We start from the raw sequence: 19,904 nt of genomic DNA on the forward strand, positions 1-19,904 counted from the left end.
CTCCCCCAGAATCCCACTTGCATACCAGGACTGAACCTCCAACTAACATCTAGCCTCATGTATCCCCATGGCTCTGGCCATCTAGTATGCCACATCCAGGCAGACTTCCTGGGCCACTCACCTGTTGTCAGGGCTCCATGCTGCTGCCAAGAGTGGCCACTGATCCCCCTGCTTCCCAGGGGCTCCTCAGCCTGGCCCTTGCCCTTCTACACCTTCCTAAATTGAGACCTTAAACAAAGCTCCACCAAATGATCTTCCTCCATCTGGGGCTTTAGGAGTGCTAGGCTTTCCTGTATACTGTTACCCTTTCCAGAGTGGCCTCCTCCACTCCTTTCTACCCCCCAAATCCTCCCACTCACCAGGGTTTAGCTCAGACACCATCTTCTCAACAGCACTTTCCTTTTGAAAATAGGCTCTCCCTTCTCTGAGCTGTTAGAGGAACAGGGGAGGACATAGCATCCCGCTGTATGCTTTTTATTAAATGTAGAAACTTTGGAGTTAGATCTGGGTTGAATTTAGTTAGCTGTATAACCTTGGGGAGCATACTTAAATCTTCCTGTGCTTCAATGCTTTAGCTTGAAAACCATGCAAACAAACTTCGCACTCAATCATCCAAATACTAGAAAACTTACTGTCAGGCTCTATATACTTATGATATTTTGAGAATCAAATAAAATTATGTGCAGATGGGCGACGGACAATAACGCAGCGGGTTAAGTGCACATGGCGCAAAGCACAAAGATGGGTGCAAGGATCCCAGTTCCAGCCCACGACTGGGTGGCTTCACAGGCTGTGAAGAATGTCTGCAGGTATCTATCTTTCTCTCCCCCTCTCTGTATTCCCCTCCTCTCTTGACTTCTCTCTGTCCTATCCAACAACAATGATATCAATAACAACAATAATAATAACCACAACAACAATTAAAAAACAAGGGCAACAAAAGGGAAAAAAAATAGCCTTCAGGAGCAGTGAACTCATGGTGCAGGCACCGAGCCCCAGCAATAACCCTGGAGGCAAAAGAAAAACAATGACGTGCAGAAAATGTCTGGCAAGAGGTATACTCCACAAATGCTACCATTATCTTATCTAGCACCATAGAAAGAAGGCATTCCTCAGGGTACAATTCGGCTCAGAGGGGAAGTTCTAAGACTGGGAACCAGAGTCATCCTAATAATGGTTACAGCACGGAGTGACTGATTCAAAGCACAGAATGTGATTAGTATTTTCTGAATATCTTGTTCATCAATACTGAACAAGTATCTTTCATCTGCCAAGGACACTCAATAGCAAGGCTCTTTGTAACTGAAAGAAGATATTTTATCAGGATAGGGAGATAGCATAATGGTTATGTAAAAGGCTTTCCTGCTTGGGGCTCTGAAGTCCCATGTTCAATCATTTGCACCATCAGAATCCAGAGCTGAGCAGTGCTATGGTAAAAAAAAACAACTATATTTATATCTATATATTCTGAAAGAAGCCTTTTTGTACAGCCTGGGAGGTGGCACAGTGGATTAAACATTGGACTCTAGAGCATGAGGTCCTGAGTTTGATCCCTGACATTAAATATGGCAGAGTAATACTCTGCTTCCCACTCTCTCCTTCTCATTCTCTCTCTCTCTCATTAATAAATAGTAGGACCAGTGAAATAGCTCAGTTGGGTAGTGCACTGCTTTGCTAAGTTTGTGACTCAGGTTTGAGCCCAGCCCCCACTGCACCGAAGGAAGCTTTGGTTTTGTGGTTTCCCTTCCACCCCCAGCCACTCTGTCTCTCTGCCTCTATCTGAAAAGTAATCTCACAGTGGTTAGCCCCAGAGATGAAAAAAAAAACCCTGTTTCTCCCCTTTTTAAAAATACTTTTATTTTACTTTAATGAGAAAAGTAATATCACAATGGTTTAGCCACAGAGATGAAAAAAAATGTTTCCCCCCCCACTTTAAAAAATACTTTTATTTTACTTTAATGAGAAAGAGACAGAGACATAGTTAGAAGTACAGAAAGACACACAGAGAAAGATCACAGCACTGCTCAGCTCTGGCTTATGGTGGGTGGTGCTGGGTATTAAACCTGGGACCTCAGAGCCTCAGGCACAAAGGTCTCTTGCATAACCATTATGCTGTTTCCCAAGTCCCCCCTTCTTCTTCTTCTTCTTCTTTTTTTTTTCTCAAAGAAGGGCTTTTGTGACTGAAAGTATACACATTTTTTAAAAGTGTTTATTTATTTATTTATTTATTCCCTTTTGTTGCCCTTGTTGCTTTATTGTTGTAATAATTATTGTTGTCTGTCTTCATTGTTGGATAGGACAGAGAGAAATGGAGAGAGAAGGGGAAGACAGAGAGGGGGAGAGAAAGACAGACACCTGCAGACCTGCTTCACCGCCTGTGAAGCGACTCCCCTGCAGGTGGGGAGCCAGGGGCTTGAACTGGGATCCTTACGCCGGTCCTTGCGCTTTGCACCACATGCGCTTAAGCCACTGCGCCACCGCCTGACCCCCCACATTTTTTTTTTTTTAATAAAGCTGTGACTTGGCATATACACAGCTTTACCACTTTGGGCAATGTTTTCATTCAGGTAGAGAGACAGAGTGAGACACATGCACAAAGAGAGACAAGGAGAGGGAGAGACACAAGGCACCACAGCAGCAGAGTTTTCTCACTCACTGGGTCTTGGTGCCTGCATGACTCCACCGCTCCCACTGGCCACTTACCCCCTTTTTTTGAGAGAGAGAGAGGGAGAGAGAGAGAGAGAGAGAGAGAGAGAGAGAGAGAGAGAGGCCAGAAACACTATTCTATAGCCCTTGAAGCTTTCCTCCTGCAGGTGGGGACTGGGGCTTGAACCCAGGTCCTCGCACAGGGTAACATAGGGTATATGCACTCTAGTGAGTGTGATGCCAAGAAGCCCCCTTTTAAATTTTCAATGGAAGGAAAGAGAGAGAGAAAGAGAAAAAAAGAGAGGTTGAGTGAGAAAAAGAAAGAAACACCATAGCACTGCCCTGCCATCTGTCAAGATTCCCCTGGTATAATTCATGGTGCCCCTGTGGTGCTGGGGCTCAAGCTTAGGGCCTCACACGTAGTAGGATGTATTTGTATAGAGAGATAATTTGCTTAGCTCTCTGTGCTACCTTCTGTAATTTTGAGCAGGCCTGACTGCCTCCCTTACCTTCATACTGGACTTCCAGGTGCATCGTGCTCAGCACCTTCAGCACACACTCCACGATGGTAGGGTGTGTGGTTCCAACGATTGACTGGCAAGACAGACAACGAGACAAGGTGATTGATTACCTTTAGGTCCCTTGTACCTGGAGGAAACAAACAAGCAGATTTCCAAACAGCAAGCAGCCTGACTCTTGCTTGAGAGAAATTGATAGAGAGAAAGAGAAGCACCTGCAGACCTGCTTCACCACTTGTGAAACTCCCCCTGCAGGTGGGGAGTGGTGCGTGGATTTTTTTTCTTAATATTTATTCCCTTTTGTTGTCCTTGTTGTTTTATTGTTGTAGTAATTATTATTATTATTATTTAATATTTATTTATTCCCTTTTGTTGCTCTTGTTGTTTTATTGTTGTAGTTATTACTGTTTTGTTGTTATAGATGTTGTCGTTGTTGGATAGGACAGAGAGAAATGGAGAGAGGAGGGGAAGACAGAGAGGGGGAGAGAAAGATAGACACCTGCAGACCTGCTTCAGCGCCTGTGAAGAAACTCCCCTGCAGGTGGGGAGCTGGGGGCTCCAACCGGGATCCTTACACTGGTCCTTGTGCTTTGTGCCACCTGTGCTTAACCCGCGCCATGCTACCACCCAGCTCCCTGTTGTAGTAATTATTATTGATGTCTTTGTTGTTGGATAGGACAGAGAGAATGGAGAGAGGAGGGGAAGACAGAGAGGAGGAGAGAAAGACACCTTCAGACCTGCTTCACTCCTTGTGAAGTGACTCCCCTGTAGGTGGAGAACCGAGGGCTCCTTACGCCAGGGTGTGTGGGTTTTGAACTTGGGTCTTTGCATGTGGAAATGTACACTCAATGAGGTACACCATTTCCCAGTCCCCACATCATATATATATTATGTGGTGTTGGGGATGAACTTAGAGCAGAGCCTTGCTCATGCATGATGCACTGAGTGGACTCCCTGGTCAACTTTTCTCATTCTAATTTTTTTTTTTTTTTTTTACCAGAGCACTGCTTAGCTCTTGCTGGTGATGGTATAGGGGACTGGAACTTTGGAGCCTCAGGCATGAGTCTCTTTGCATAATCATTGTGCTTTCTACCCTTGATCCCTTTCTCATTCTATATCTTTAGAGATAGAGAGCAGGAGAGACAGACAAAGAAGAGAGGAAGAGACCCTATTATACCATCAATGGGGACAGCTGGTGCTGCTCAGTCAGCTATATCATCTTTAAAATGGGGATAATTGCATTGGGGAGCTATCACAGTGGCACTGCATTGAACTTGTGTGCCTGAGGCCCCAGAAGAACCAGATTCAATACCTGGCACAACTATATGCCAGAGCTGAGCAGTGCTCTAATCTCTCTTTTATAAAAATCAATAATAATTTAAAAATAGGGATGATGATATCTCTCTCCACCAGCTATTATGAAGAGTAAGAGAGGAGTTAGTATAAATAAAAATAGAATAAAAATAGGGATGATTATATATCTCTCTGTCAGCTGTTATGAAACCCAAGAGAGGAAATAGTATAAATAAGTCCCTTATACTTGGCCTTATACATGACATGTAGGTGAAACTTAATGGAAACCGGAAATAAGTGATTCTGTTTTGCTGGACTTCTTCCTCATCTCATTTACTTTTTTTTTTTGCCACTAAAGTTATCACTGTGACTTGGTGCCAACACTATAAATTCATTGCTATTGGCAGCTATTTTTTTCCCCATTTTATTAGATAAGATAGAGAGAGCAAGGGAGAGACAAACAGACAGAGAGAGAAACAGAGAGACACCTGCAGATCTGAGGGATCTCAAACTGGGTCCTGTGCATGGTAAAGTATGTGCTCAACTAGGTGGGCCAATGTCTGGCTCCTGCTCATTTGCTTTTTTTTTTCTTCTATATATATTTATTTATTTCCTTTAGTTGCCCTTGTTTTGTTGTAGTTATTATTGATGTCGTTGTTGGATAGGACAGAGAGAAATGGAGACAGGAGGGGAAGACAGAGAGGAGGAGAGAAAGATAGACACCTGTAGACCTGCTTCACCGCCTGTGAAGTGACGCCCCTGCAGGTGGAGAGCCAGGGGCTCGAACCAGGATCCTTTCACTGGTCCTTGTGCTTTGCGCCACCTGCGCTTAACCTGGTGTGCTATTGCCTGACTCCTGCATTGGCTTTTTTTTTTTAAAGATTAATTACTTATAGGGTGCACATATTAACATGCTTGAGGACCCAGGTTCAAGTCCCCAGTACCAACTCAAAGGGGGGAAGCTTCATTTCATTAATGTTGGAGCAATGGAACAGGTTTCTCCCTCTCTCTCTCTTTCTCTCTCTCCCCTTCCTCCTTTCTTCCTTCTCTTCTTCTCTCTCCCCTCATCTGTCTTTACCTCTATCAAAAAAGAAAGAAAAAGAAAAAAAAAAAGGTACCCAGGAGGTGACACAGTGGTCAAAGTGTTGAACTTGGAAGCACGAGTCATGGAGTTCAATCCCAGCACCCATGTGCCAGAGTGATGTTCTGGTTCTCTCTCTTGCTCTCATTAATAAATAAATAAATTCTTAATAAAATGACTACTAGGAATGGCTGTGTTGTCATGCAGGCACAGAAGTAATAACTGTGGCGAGACACACACACACACACACACACAGACACAGAGAGAGAGAGATAAGAACAGAGCACTGCTCCATCTTATGTGGTGCCGGGGATTGAACCTCTGGTCTCACACTTGCAAAGCATGCTCTCTACCTGCTGAGCCATCACCCATCCACCCATCTGCTCATTTTTCTTTTTCCCCTCAAGATTTATTTATTCACCTGGGATCCTAGACAGGGAATCCTTGGATTCCCCTATAGAAAATAAGGGTCTAGACATCTGATAGATCCCTCTTTCTGCCTCACTAATCATATCCATTGGGAATGTCATTATAAGCCCTTGCTTATATGAAATAGCAATGGTAGGGACTGCCCCACTCTCCAAAGGGAGGCTGCTTCATCCTATTCTGCCTGGTTCTAAAATGAGAGCAGACTAGAATGTTACCAACTGTGACTATGGACTGTGAACAAGAACTCAAGAGGTTGTGCAGATTCCTCTGCTAAATATGAATAGATATGGGCCCTGGACTAGATTACTGTGTAAACAGTTGATTGTGTTTACCTTCACGTTTGTGAGCAACTCTTTGTCCTAATCCTGCTTCCTACTTCTACTCCCAACTCTGACACCATCTTCTCAGACAATATATATTTAAAATATTTGTTTATTTATTCCCTTTTGTTGCCCTTGTTTTATTGTTGTAGTTATTATTGTTGTTGTTACTGATGTCATCGTTGTTGGATAGAACAGAATAGAACAGAGAAAAATGGAGAGAAGAGGGGAAAAAAAAAGAGGGGGAGAGAAAGGTAGATACCTGCAGACCTGCTTCACCGCCTGTGAAGTGACCCCCCTGAAGGTGGGGAGTCGGGGGCTCAAACCGGGATCCTTATGCAGGTCCTTTTGCTTTGTGCTACCTGCGCTTATCCCGGGGCATTACCACTTGACTCCCTCAGACAATTTCTAAAAAATATTTATTTATTCCCTTTTTGTTGCCCTTGTTGTTTTATTGTTGTAGTTATTATTGTTGTCTGTCTTTGTTGTTGGATAGAACAGAGAGAAATGGAGCGAGGAGGGGAAAACAGAGAGGGGGAGAGAAAGATAGACACCTGCAGACCTGCTTCATCGCCTGTGAAGCGACTCCGCTGCAGGTGGGGAGCGGGGGGCTGGAACCCGGATCCTTATTCTGGTCCTTGCTCTTTGTGCCACGTGCGCTTAACCCGCTGCGCTACCGCCTGACTCCCCAGACAATATTTTCAATCCACCCCATGTTAAATATCATGCAAAAGATTATTAAGACATGAGCTCCTAAGAACATTCCTAAAATAGACTTCCTAGCTTTCTTGTGCCCTAGGGTCCCTACTTTCAATTGCTCTACATCTACTTTAAGGTTCCTCTTTATTAAAAATTTCATCCTGCTTTCCAGCTTACTGCATTTCAGCCACCACATTCCAGATGCTACTATGATTCCATCCTGACTTCCCTGGGCAGATGATCTCGCCAATGTGTCCTGGAACCCCACCTCCCCAGAGCCCTATCCCACTAGGGAAAGATAGAAACAGGCTGGGAGTATGGATCAACCTGCCAATACCCATGTCCAGTGGAGAAGCAATTATAGAAGCCAGACCTCCCACTTTCTGCACCCTATAAAGAATTTTGGTCCATACTGCCAGAGGGATTAAAGAACAGGGAAACTTCCAGTGAAGGGGATGGGACACAGAACTCTGGTGGTAGGAACTAAATGTAATAATGTCCTTATCTTACCATCTTGTAAATCAATATTCGATCACTAATAAAACATGAAAATAAAAAGATTTATTTATTAATGAAAGAGAGTGTGTGCTAGATCACCACTCTGGCATATGGGATGCCAGGGGTTGAATTTAGGATCTCAGGTTTGTGAGTCTAACACTTGATCTGCTATGCTACCTCTTTGGCCCATCTGCTCATTCCTTAAATACTGGTGGTGTTTCTTCTCTTCCCACTAGACACATTTTACCTAGATAGCCTTGTTTACTTGTTGCTTCAGTTATCACTTCTCTGCTCAGGAAATTAATCAGCATTTATCATCTTTGACATCTCAGACTTAAAAAAACATTTTTTAATATATATATTTTTAAATTTATTTTTCCTTTTGTTGCCCTTGTTTAACATTGTTGTGGTTATTGATGTCATTGTTGTTGGATAGGACAGAGAGAAATGGAGAGAGGAGGGGAAGACAGGGGAGGGAAAGAGAGACACCTGCAGACCTGCCTCACCGCCTGTGAAGTGAGTCCCCTGCAGGTGGGGAGCCGGGGGCTTGAACTGGGATCCTTAAGCCGGTCTTTGTGCTTTGTGCTTAACCCGCTGTGCCACCGCCCAACTCCCCAGACTTTTATTATCTACTTCTTCTTCTAGCGTTTGCCCTTCTTCCGTAGCCAGTCAACAGCGTCAGGTTGAGCCTGATGTAAAGTTTCGAGACCTCCTTTGAATCTGGAGAGGTGGCAGTCGTTGACTATGTGGGTCATAGTCTGTCTGTAGCCGCAGGGGCAGTTCGGGTCGTCTCTGGCTCCCCAGTGATGGAACATAGCAGCGCACAGGCCATGGCCATTATCTACTAATCAGTGGTATCTCCCTTAAATATCCTAAGCAGCAAATCCTCAATAAAGCTAGGAACGAGCTATTTGAGGAGCTTAAAAAGAAAAAGTATTACCAAAGGTCACCTGAAAACTGCCAGATTCTTTTTTATATATTTATTTATTGGATAGAGACAGAGAGAAATTAAGAGGGGATAGCTAGGGGAGGAGATAGATAGAGAGAGAGACAGAGAAACACCTGCCTCACCACTTGTGAAGCTTTCCCCCTGCAGGTGGGGGTTGGGGGTTTGAACCTGGGTTCTTGCTCATTGTAACACCTGCTCAGCCAAGTATACCACCATTTAGCTCCTAAAACTGCCAGGTTCTTTTTTTTTTTTTTTTTTTTGCCTCCAGGGTTCTCACTGGGGCTCTGTGCCAGCACTAAGGATCCACTGCTCCTGGAAGCTATTTTTCCCATTTTGTTGCTCTTGTTGTGGTTCTTATTGCTATTGTTGTTATAGCTGTTGTTGGATAGGACAGAAAGAAATTGAGAGAGGAGGGGAAGACAGAGAGGAGGAGAGAAAGGAAGACACCTGTAGACCTGCTTCACCGCTTGTGAAGCAACCTCCCTGCAGGTGGGGAGCCGGGGCTCGAAATGGAATCCTTACGCTGGTCCTTGTGCTTTGCACCATGTGCGCTTAACCCACTGCACTACTGCCCAGCCCCCAAAACTGCCAGGTTCTATGTGAGAAATCAGTATTTTAAAATTAGCTTGCCTAATTAATTAATTAATTATTTCAGTAGTGGCGATTGAACCCAGGGCCTCACGAACGAAAGACATATGCTTTACTGCTGAATCATTGACCTGTCCTTGGACTCAGCTTTATTATCTTTCTTTCTTTACTGGGGACATATTGATTTACAAGACAGCTATTATCATGTGAGTTCAATTCTTTTAAAATTTTTTTTATATTTATTTTCCCTTTTGTTGCCCTTGTTGTTTTTCATTGTTGTTGTCATGTGAGTTCAATTCTTATAAGGCAGAAATTCTACCACTGGGATATCATTCAGCCCCTATGTGAGTTCAATTCTTATCTCCCTGTGATAGGTGTCTGGCACCATTCCCACCACCATGGACTCAGCATTTATTTATTTATTTATTATTATTTTTATTTATAAAAAGGAAACACTGACAAAACCATAGAATAAGAGGGGTACAATTCCACACAATTCCCACTACCAGAATTCCGTATCCCAACCCCTCCCTTGATAGCTTTCCTAGTCTTCAACCCTTTGGGAGTATGGACCCAAGGTCATTGTGGAATGTAGAAGGTGGAAGGTCTGGCTTCTGTAATTGCTTCCTCACTGAACATGGGCATTGATAGGTCGATCTATACTCCCAGCTGCATTTATTTATTTTTTTTATAAAAATTTGTTTACTTATTAATTAGAGAGAGGAAGAAAGAGACAGAACATCACTCTGGTACATTCAATGCTGGGGGTATAGGGGGTGGGCAGGGGATCGAACTTGGGACGTCATGCTTATAAATCCAGAGCTCTAGCTACTAGCCCACCTCCCCAGCTGCCCTTTGAAAGCCTCTGATGGTTCATCTCAAAACTGTTCCTTGGGCCTCTAGTCCTTCCTTATTATGTAAGGAGTCTTCCTGTGATCACCATGTCTCCCATCTGTCTTTGAATACAATGCAGGGTATAGTCTGAGAGGAAGGCAGAGCTATCAGGAGAAACAGTTTTCCCTGGCACTGGACCTTTGGCTTCTTCATTTGCCTGCTGTCCACAAATTGAACACGCTTCTTTCCCTAGCAGATTGACCCCTCTAATCTTTTCTATAGTCCTTTTATCATGCTATTGCTTGTCTCAGTCACTGTTAAGTCTGCCAATATCCTTCTGAGCCTTAAGTAAACAGAAGAAATCATTCTGCTGGGAGACATGAACTCTCTGGCCTGCCTTCTGGAAGTAATGCAGTGGGAGCTGAGCTCTGTTTCGCATGCCTGCCTGGACTACAGCTGTGGAAAATAATTGTCCAGTGACAGTGGCTGAATCTGAAGCACAGGAGCGTGCAGCCTGGGCTCACCTGGGCAGTCCTGAGAGTCTGCAGGGACAGCTGCTGAGCTTTCGGGGACGTGCAGGGCAGTAAAGCTATTAGACCTTTGTACACTTGATTCTGGTACTTGGGATTACCGTGAATCAAAGAATCCAACAGAACCTGTACTTCTTCCTGGGTCTCTTCTGACTTAGACTTTGCCAAAAATTCTGCAATGGATCGTACACCTGAACAAAGGAGAAAGGAAATGCCAGAGTGGAGAGGATTTATCAAAATTATTCTCACTCAAGATTACATAACATGAGGTAACAGGATAAAGGTCTATTTAATCCAGTCTATTCAATTACAGTGGAATTGAGTTCAGTTCTCACATTGCACCCCTGTCTTTTTTTTAAATTATATATATATTTTTAATATTTATTCCCTTTTTTGTTGCCCTTATTTTTTTTATTGTTGTAGTTATTATTGTTCTTATTGATGTTGTCATTGTTGGATAGGACAGAGAGAAATGGAGAGAGGAGGGTAAGACAGAGGGGGGAGAGACAACTGCAGTCCTGCTTCACCGCCTGTGAAGCGACTCCCTTGCAGTTGGGGACCTGGGGGTTCGAACTGGGACTCTTACACTAGTCCTTGTGCTTTGCACCACCTTTGCTTAACCCGCTGCGCTTCTGCCCGACCCCCCCCTTTTTAAAATTTTATTATTATTATTTTTTTTCTTCCTCCTCCAGGGTTATTGCTGGGCTCAGTGCCTGCACCATGAATCCACTGCTCCTGGAGGCCATTTTTTTCCCTCTTTTGTTGCCCTTGTTGTAGCTTCGTTGTGGTTATTATTATTGCCCTTGTTGACGCAATTCGTTGTTGGGTAGGACAGAGAGAAATGGAGAGAGGAGGGGAAGACAGAGAAGGGGAGAGAAAGATAGACACCTGCAGACCTGCTTCACCGCCTGTGAAGCGACTCCCCTGCAGGTGGGGAGCCGGGGGCTCGAACCGGGATCCTTACGCCGGTCCTTGCGCTTTGCGCCACATGCCCTTAACCCACTGCGCCACCGCCCGACCCCCCCCCCTTTTTTTTTTTAACCAGAGCACAACTCAGCTCTGATTTATGGTGGTACTGGAGATTGAGCCTGGGACCTTTGGTGCCTCAGGCATTAAAGTCTTTTTTGCATAATTGTTATGCTGTCTCCCTAGGCTTGCACCCCTGTCTTGTTTACCTTAAGGACATGTGGCTGGAGGACTTTGTTTTAGCACAAGCATGCCTATTTATTGATTTATTTTATTATTATTTTTTAAATTAAAAAATTCTATCTTTATTTATTGGGTAGAGATAGCCAGAAGTCAAGAGGAAGGGGGAGACAAAGAGGGAAAGAGACAGAGAGACACCCGCAGCACTGCTTCACCACTTGCAAAGCTTTCCCCAAGCAGGTGGGGACCGGGGGCTCGAATCCAGGTCCTTGAGCATAGTAACATGTGCTCTCAACCAGGTGAGCCACCATCCGGCCCACATGCCTATTTATTAGTCTGTTTGACAATTGAAAGTGACTTTGCAAAATGTACACATAAAGCATGCACTTTAAAATTCTCTTTGGTAACCAATACATATCCTGTTTAGTAGTTTGCAGAACAATTTTTTTTTTTTTTGCCTCCAGGGTTATCGCTGGGGCTTGGTGCCAGCACTAAAAACCCACTGCTCCTCCCAGCAATAACCCTGGAGGGAAAAAAAATTAATTAAAAAAAAACAAAAACCCACTGCTCCTGGAGGCCATTTCCCCCTCATTTTATTGGATAGGATAGAGAGAAATTGAGAGGGGAGGGGGAGATAGAAAGGAAGAGACAAAGATAGACACCTGCAGACCTGCTTCACCGCTTGTGAAACTCCCTCCTTGCAAGTGGGGAGCTGGGGGCTCAAACCAGGATCCTTGTGTGGGTTCTTGAGCCTAGGACTATGTGCACTTAACTCAGTGTGCCACCACCTGGTCCTCCCAAAACATTAAAAAATATATTTATTTATTCCCTTTTGTTGCCCTTGTTGTTTTATTGTTGTAGTTATTATTGCTGTTGTTATTGATGTTGATGTTAGATAGGACAGAGAGAAATGGAGAGAGGAGGGGAAGACAGAGAGGGGGAGAGAAAGATAGACACCTGCAGACCTGCTTCACTGCCTGTTAAGCAACCCCCCTGCAGGTAAGGAGTCGGGGGCTTGAACCAGGATCCTTATAGGCAGTCCTTGTGCTTTGTGCCATATGCACTTAACCCACTGTGCTACCATCCGATCCCCTCTTTTTTTTCTTTCTTTTACAGAGTACTGCTCAGTTTTGGCTTATAGTGCTATTGAGGGATTGAAACTGGGACTTTGGAGCCTCAGGCATGATAATCTCTTTGCATAACCATTATGCTATCTCCCCCACCCCAGTTCCACCACCCCACCCCTTAAAATAAAGAGAGAGAGGGAGAGGGAGAGGGAGAGGGTGAGAGAGAGAGAGAGAGAGAGAGAGAGAAAGAGATTAGTGAAAGAGACCATGACATCAAAGCTTTCTTCAATGTGATGGGTGCCAGGCTTGAACCTGGTCATGTACATGCCAAAGCAGTGCACAATCCAAGTGAACTATTTTGTCATCCTGTGTTGGTCCCATCTTACGACTAAATACAGTCAGGCTCAGAGAGGGCATAGGAATACAGAGAGAAAACTATGTTGAAGGTGCAGAGAAGAAAGTCCTTTGAAAAAGAGATGGCATTTCCTTTTTATGTGCCAATGAGAATACTTAGTAGATCATCCTAAAACAACTAGGTTAGTTATCCTTTTTACCATATCATAAACATTTTGAGGGCAGGAGTGCATTTAAAAATATTATTTATTTTGTATAGGTATAGGAAGAAATTGAGAGGGGAGAAGAAGATAGAGGAGAAGAAGAAGAAGGAGAAAAAGGAGAAGAAGACAGAACTGCAACATTGCTTCAATAACCTTGAAGCTTTTCTGGTGAAGGGACTGGGGGTTTAAACTCAGGTCCCTGCAAACTGTACCATGTGTGCTCTACTGAGTACACCACCACCTGCCTCCAGGAATGTATTTTATTCACCTCTGTATTTCCAACTCCCAAGTATATATCCAGCACCTATATTTAATAATCTTGTTTCAATTTTATGTCTAGAATTATCCACAACTCACCTAACTGTGAAAAAGGTTTAGGCAGTGACTCAACACATTTTCCATGAAGGAGCATATATTTAAAATCAAGAGGGACTCTGGGAGGTGATTCACTGGTAGAGCACATGCCTTACCTTCTTGAAGTCCTGGGTTCAGTCACTGGCACCATAAAAAAAGAGCAACAATGACAAAAACAAGTGGAATTTCATAGAAGGTAGAACAGTGCTTTGATTTCTCACTCTTTTTTTCTCTCTCTCAAAGATAAATAAGTAAGTAATTGGGCTAGGGAGATGGCTTATTGGTAGAGCACATGCTTCACATGCAGAAGACCCTGAGTTTGATTTCTAGCACTGCATTACAAAAATAAAAGGACAGAGAGATTGCTTACATGACAGAGGGCATTCTCTCATAGGGATCTGGGTTTGAGCCCCAGGTCACACCATGCCAAGGGGAAGCTTCATGAATGGTGGAATAGTGCTGAAGCATCTCTCCTTCTCTTTTCTCCCTCTCTCTCTCTTTATATCTCTCTTTCACCCTTTATCAAAAAAAAAAAAAAAAGGAATCTGCTGAGAGGACTGGAATCATATAGGCACATGTGAAAATCCAGGTGCAAAAGTAAATAAAATAAAAAATAGGGCCAGAATATAACTCACTTGGTGGAGTGCACAGCTTACCATGTGTGAGGTCCTAGATTTGAACTCTGGTAACAACATGGGAGCACCATGGACAGCACCAAGGGGGAGCTCCACAAATGATGGAGTGGTGTGTGGTAGCTCTCCTCCTAGCTCCACCCTTCCCCTCCAAAAGACAAAAACAAAACAAAACAAAACCATGGATCCGTGGATGGGGCAGGGGTAGATAGCATAATGGTTATGCAAAGAGATTCTCATACTTGAGGGTCTGGATCTAGGAAGCTGCTCAGTAATATAGGGTACACAGGCCTTGAACTCAGCTCTTTATGGCTGAGTGGTGGTGATATGGGCAGGAGCTGAGTCCACTATGCAAAATGTTTCCCAAGAAATCACTTTCAATGGTGCATTTTCCTACAGTGGTAGGGGGTGGTGGTGCTGCCATCATTTCCCCCAGGTCCTTTGGGATATACTGTCATACATAGTACCCACCATAGCTTTCACAAATGAGCTCTTTGTACTTCCTGCCAGAGTTTGCAATAACCTGAAGTAGTTTGATGGATTCCTTCTTGTCTTCTTCTTTGATCTTCTCCAGTCCAAGTATTTCCAAGAGTGTCAGGACACCGCCAACCTCAAGAAATTCTAAAAGGTACCGATTACTGTCCAGAGGGATAAACAAATAGAAACAAAACACTTGTCAAGTGATTGGTATAGAACTTTAAAAAATTTAAATTATTTATTGGATAGACACAGAGAGAAACTGAGAGGGGAGGTGGTTATAGAGCTAGAGATAGAGACAGAGACACCTGCAGCACTGCTTTACAACTAGTGAAGCTTCCCCCCTGTATGTGGAGAGCTGGAGCTTGAACTTGGGTCATTGTGCATCATAACATCTGTGCTCAACAAGGTGTGCCACTGCCTGACTCTGATAAAAAACCTTTCTAAGGAATCTTAGTGTCCTTCCTTTATATACTTTGTCCCCTAGTCAAGAAATGATGGGTAAATTGACATAATAATTTGGAAATTCTTCCATCAGGGAATGCCAAAGTTAAATATATAGACATTTCCTGAGTTTGACTTTCCAGCATGCTTGTCTTCTTGAAATATCATCTCAACTGTTCCTTGGAATCACCTCTTCCACTCATGGGCCCATGGTCTTGGCAAGGTGAAGAGATGACAGTATGCCATCTGAGCTCTTTAATTAAGCAAGTCAATAAATTCCTCTCTTTCACAAGTTCAGTAGGAGCTGGTTTTCTGTAATTCACAACAAAGAGGGTGCTGAAGGAAAGTACCATCAGGGAACATGGGATGGAGAAACAGTCAGAGTAGGGCCACAGCTGACACTACTTCTGGATCCATCTTGAAGGTAACTAGGAGCCCAAAGATAACTAGAGGTCATGGTCTCATATGGTGTGAATGTCAAAGATATTCTGGGCATAATGTGAAATTGGGGTCCTAGAACCCCTCTTGGACTGAACTCACCTGCTGACAGCTGATAAGAAGATGCCAATGGACTGTAGAAGCTTGTCTAAACATGAACCAGTCATATAGCTGTATGACATGTTAAGGAGTGAACTTCAAGGCATTTTTTTTTTTTTACACAGAAACCAGACACTTTGTCTTATTCTTGATATCCCCTATGGCCCAGAGTGATTAAGTGAATGAACTGAGTGTTTAAAATTAATTAATTAATTAATTAATTTACCAGAGCACTGTTCAGCTCTGGTTTATTGTTTGGGGACCTTGGAGCCTCAGGTGTGGAAACTGTATAATAATCATGCTGTCTCCCCACCCTCCACCCTTTTAAAAGAAAGATTTATTTGGCAGTTGGGCGGTAGTGCAGCGGGTTAAGTGCACATGGCACGAAGTGCAAGGATTGGCGTAAGGGTCCCAGTTCGAGCCCCAGCTCCCCACCTGCAGGGGAGTCGCTTCATAGGTGGTGAAGCAGGTCTGCAGGTGTCTATCTTTCTCTCCTCCTCTCTGTCTTCCCATCCTCTCTCCATTTCTCTCTGTCCTATCCAACAACAATGACATCAGTAACAACAACAATAATAACTACAACAATAAAAAAAGGGCAACAAAAGGGAATAAATAAATAAATATTGAAAAAGAAGAGAGATTTATTTATGAGAGAGAGAGAGAAAGAAGGAGAGAGAGAGAGAGGACTAATGAGAGCAGCTTTCACTATACGCAGTGATGGGGACTGAGCTTGGGATCACGTGTTTGTAAGTCCAGCGCTTTACCCACTGCACATCCTAGGTCACTGAATTGTGCCTTTTACCTGAGAGGAGCCACTAGGTGGAAGGAGAAGTGGTAGGTAGCATCATGGCGTAGGGGGTGGGGGCACTGGTAGGCATATTCATGGTTTGCTAGGAAGCTCCTCTGGGTGAGTTCAGTCACTCTGGGTCATTGACTTCTCACCCTGATGAGTGAAAGTGGCGTGGAGAAAGCGGTGGTCAATTTTCCCAAGCTTTTCTTTCTTTCTCTTCTTTCTTTCTTTCTTTCTTTCTTTCTTTCTTTCTTTCTTTCTTTCTTTCTTCTCTTTCTTTCTTCCTTCCTTTCTTCCTTTCTTTCTCTCTCTCTATTTATTTATTTATTTTATTTTGTTGCCCCTGTTTTATTGTTGTAGTTATTACTGTTGTTGATGTCATCGTTCTTGGATAGGACAGAAAGAAATGGAGACAGGAGGGGAAGACAGAGAGGGGGAGAGAAAGACACCTGAAGACCTGCTTCACCGCCTGTGAAGTGACCCTCCTGCAGGTGGGAAGCCGGGGGCTTGAACCTGGATCCTTACACTGGTCCTTGCGCTTAACTGCTGAGCTACCACCCGACTCCCTTTCCAAGCTTTTCTATGCCTTGACCACTGCACCCTGGGGGCTCAGTATAGTTCATTACTTTGTGCTTCATTCTTAGATGACTCTAAACATAACCAGTTTCATCATTAATTCTCAATCTCATACTTGCTCAAAGCTTTATATGGAGGTCACTATCTTTATGAAGAATTGCATGTCTCTCTAATAGGAAAAATAGGAGCTCGTGGAAAAATTAGCCTCTGATTTAAAACAAACTCATCAGTTAATGTTATTTTTTAATGTGAGCCTTTGCAAAGGGCTTCAACGATAATAAAGTACCCAGAGCATGCATCAGCTCAGATACAAGGTATGAAATCACACAACAGAAAAGAAAAAGTCAACAATTACTAGGCTCATAACACATCCAGGCTCTTAGAACACTTAAGAAATTAGCTGAAATTATTGCAGCTCATGGAGGATGACTGAGAGCTTCCAAGACTGATAAAGGCTAATGTAATGGTTTGGAGGTAATGGTGCTTTGTTGGGGGGGGGGGTTTGGAAGGGAGGGGGTATGAGGCAAATTAGCTCAGCTACACCCTGGTTCCCAGGATGCCAATAGAAGTAGAGACAGATTGGCTCATTAGGAAAGGCTCTTCACTGTGAAAACTGTGTTTGCTCTGGAACTGGGTCTGTCGCCAGTTACCTCAGACAGTGGGGGCCCTTCTAGGGGATCTCTTGGGCCCTGCACTGTCCTCCATCTTGCTCCCTCTGAACCCTGCTGCAGTGTGTCTTCCTCATCTCTTCAGTTCCCAGCTAGGTAGACCAACTTTTGCCACCTTCTTTTTCCTTTTGTCCTAGGCTAACCTTGTGTTCATAACTAGTTGCCATGCAGATTTTTGCTCTGTTATTTCCATCAACTAGTTCGAGAATATTAGTGGTAGCTATCAAGTTGGAAACAGCTATTGTGTGCCAGGTACTGTGCTAAATGGTTTACTTTCAGCGTCTCATTTAATCCTCACCACACTCTGCAGTGGGTATTATTAGTATTTCTATTTACCTCACGAGGAAACTGTATCAGGTTAATAATTTGCCAAAAATCCCCAGGTTAACTGGGATTGGAGTGAGACAGTCTGACTCAGTCCGAGTTCTTACAGCTAGGCCTTCTGGCCTACAGACATAGGGAGGGAGTGGGACAATTTTTGCAGACAGACTCCTTTGATGGTATTGAGGGTGGAGCAGTGGGTCTGTACTGTCCACTGCATGGACACATTGAGGTGTAGTGGAAGGGGCTTGGGTGCTGAGCCAGAAAGACCCATTTCAAATTTTCTCTCAGCCACCTACTAGTAAATAATTCAATTATTCAGCCTTTCTGAGATTATTCTTCCTTCTTCCCCCCTCCCTCCTTCCCTTCTTTCTTTTGTTCATTCTTTTTCTTTTCTTCTTCTTCTTTTTTTTTTTTTTCTGCCATACTTTGCACCTTAGTGGGTCCATTTTTTTCAGGTCAAACTTACAAAACCATTTTTTTTCAAGATAGAACATGAGAGATAGAGGAGGAGAGATACCACAGCACTGCTCCACTGATTATAGAACTTCCCCTTTGCATGGTACTCTATATGGTGGCTGGGGGCTTGAACCTCAAGTCCTTGTGCATGGTAGAGTATACTCTACAGGGCTGGGTGGTGGTGCACCTGGTTAAGTGCACATGTTACAATGCACAAGGACTTGGGTTCAAGCCCCCGAGCCCCACCTGCAGGGGGATAGCTTTGCAAATGGTGAAGCAGTGTTGCAGTTGTCTCTTTTCCTCTCCATCACCTCATTCCCTCTCAATTTCTGGCTGTTACTATCTCATAAATAAAGATAATAAAAAAATTAAAGAGTGTACTGGGTGAGCTACCTCTCAGTCCCCAAGGCTTGTTCATTTGCTTACTCCCCTCCCTCTCTTCTCTCCTTTCCCTTTCTTTCTTTCTTTCTTTCTTTCTTTCTTTCTTTCTTTCTTTCTTCCCATATTTATTCCCTTTTGTTGCCCTTGTTATTTTTATTGTTGTAGTTATTATTGTTGTTGTTATTGATGTTGTCATTGTTGGATAGAACAGAGAAAAATGGAGAGAGAGGGGAAGACAGAGAGGGGGAGAGAAAGATAGACACCTGCAGACCTGCTTCATAGCTTGTGAAGCAATTCTCCTGCAGGTGGGGAGCTGGGGGCTCGAACAGGGATTTTTAAGCTGGTCCTTGCACTTTGCGCCACCTGCACTTAACCCGCCCTGCTATCGCCCAACTCCCCTTTTTCTTTCTTTCTTTCTTTCTTTCTTTCTTTCTTTCTTTCTTTCTTTCTTTCTTTCTCTCTCTCCCTCTTTCTTTCTTTCTTTCTTTCTTTCTTTCTTTCTTTCTTTCTTTCTTTTCTTCCTTCCCTCCTCCCTTCCCTTCTCCCTCCCTCCCTTCCTTCCTTCCTTCCTTCCTTCCTTCCTTCCTTCCTTCCTTCCTTCCTTCCTTCCAGGCTTGGTGCCTACATGATGAATTCATGACTCCCAGCAGTCATTTTTGCTTATTTGCTCCTTCTCTCTCCTTCTTTCCTTCCTCCCTTCCTCTCTCCTTCCCTTCCTTCCTTCTTTCCTTCTATCTTTTTCTTTTTTTCTGAGGACAGGGGCTAGTGGTGGCACACTTGGTTAATCATACACATTACAGTGCACAAGCTCCAAGGTTCAAGTCCTTGGTCCCTACCTGCAGGGAGAAGCTTCACAAGTGGTGAAGCAGGGCTACAGATGCCTCTTTCTTTCCCTCTCTATCTCCCCCTTTCATTTCTCTTTAAATTTTTTATAGTCTTTATTTATGTATTGGGTAGTGACAGCCAGGAACTGAAAGCAGTGGGGAGATAGGGAGAGAAACAGAGAGATACCTGCAGCATTGCTTCACCACTCACAAAGCTTTCCCCCTGCTGGTGGGGACCAGGGGCTTGAACCCAGTGATTATCCATTATAACATGTGTGCTCAATCA

General features: G+C 43.7%; 1 protein-coding gene across 7 annotated transcripts in view; it reads right to left on the reverse strand.

Annotated features, from left to right (window-relative positions):
* ARMH1 (armadillo like helical domain containing 1) overlaps positions 1-19,904 on the reverse strand; it is a 42,232-nt gene that overhangs the window by 17,275 nt on the left and 5,053 nt on the right. For all 7 annotated transcript variants that reach the window (XR_009553837.1, XR_009553836.1, XR_009553835.1 and 4 more), the window contains exons 3-6: positions 15,603-15,671; positions 14,613-14,779; positions 10,380-10,576; positions 3,156-3,240 (exon numbers count right to left, since the gene is read on the reverse strand). Coding sequence is in view for 4 of the 7 variants with exons in the window: in XM_007530991.3 (XP_007531053.1) it covers positions 3,156-3,240; positions 10,380-10,576; positions 14,613-14,779; positions 15,603-15,671 (518 nt within the window). In the remaining 3 variants the exon portion in view is untranslated. The remainder of the gene's footprint in view (positions 1-3,155; positions 3,241-10,379; positions 10,577-14,612; positions 14,780-15,602; positions 15,672-19,904) is intronic.

This window comes from Erinaceus europaeus, chromosome 13, assembly GCF_950295315.1.
Source record: "Erinaceus europaeus chromosome 13, mEriEur2.1, whole genome shotgun sequence".
Classification (NCBI taxonomy): domain Eukaryota; kingdom Metazoa; phylum Chordata; class Mammalia; order Eulipotyphla; family Erinaceidae; genus Erinaceus; species Erinaceus europaeus.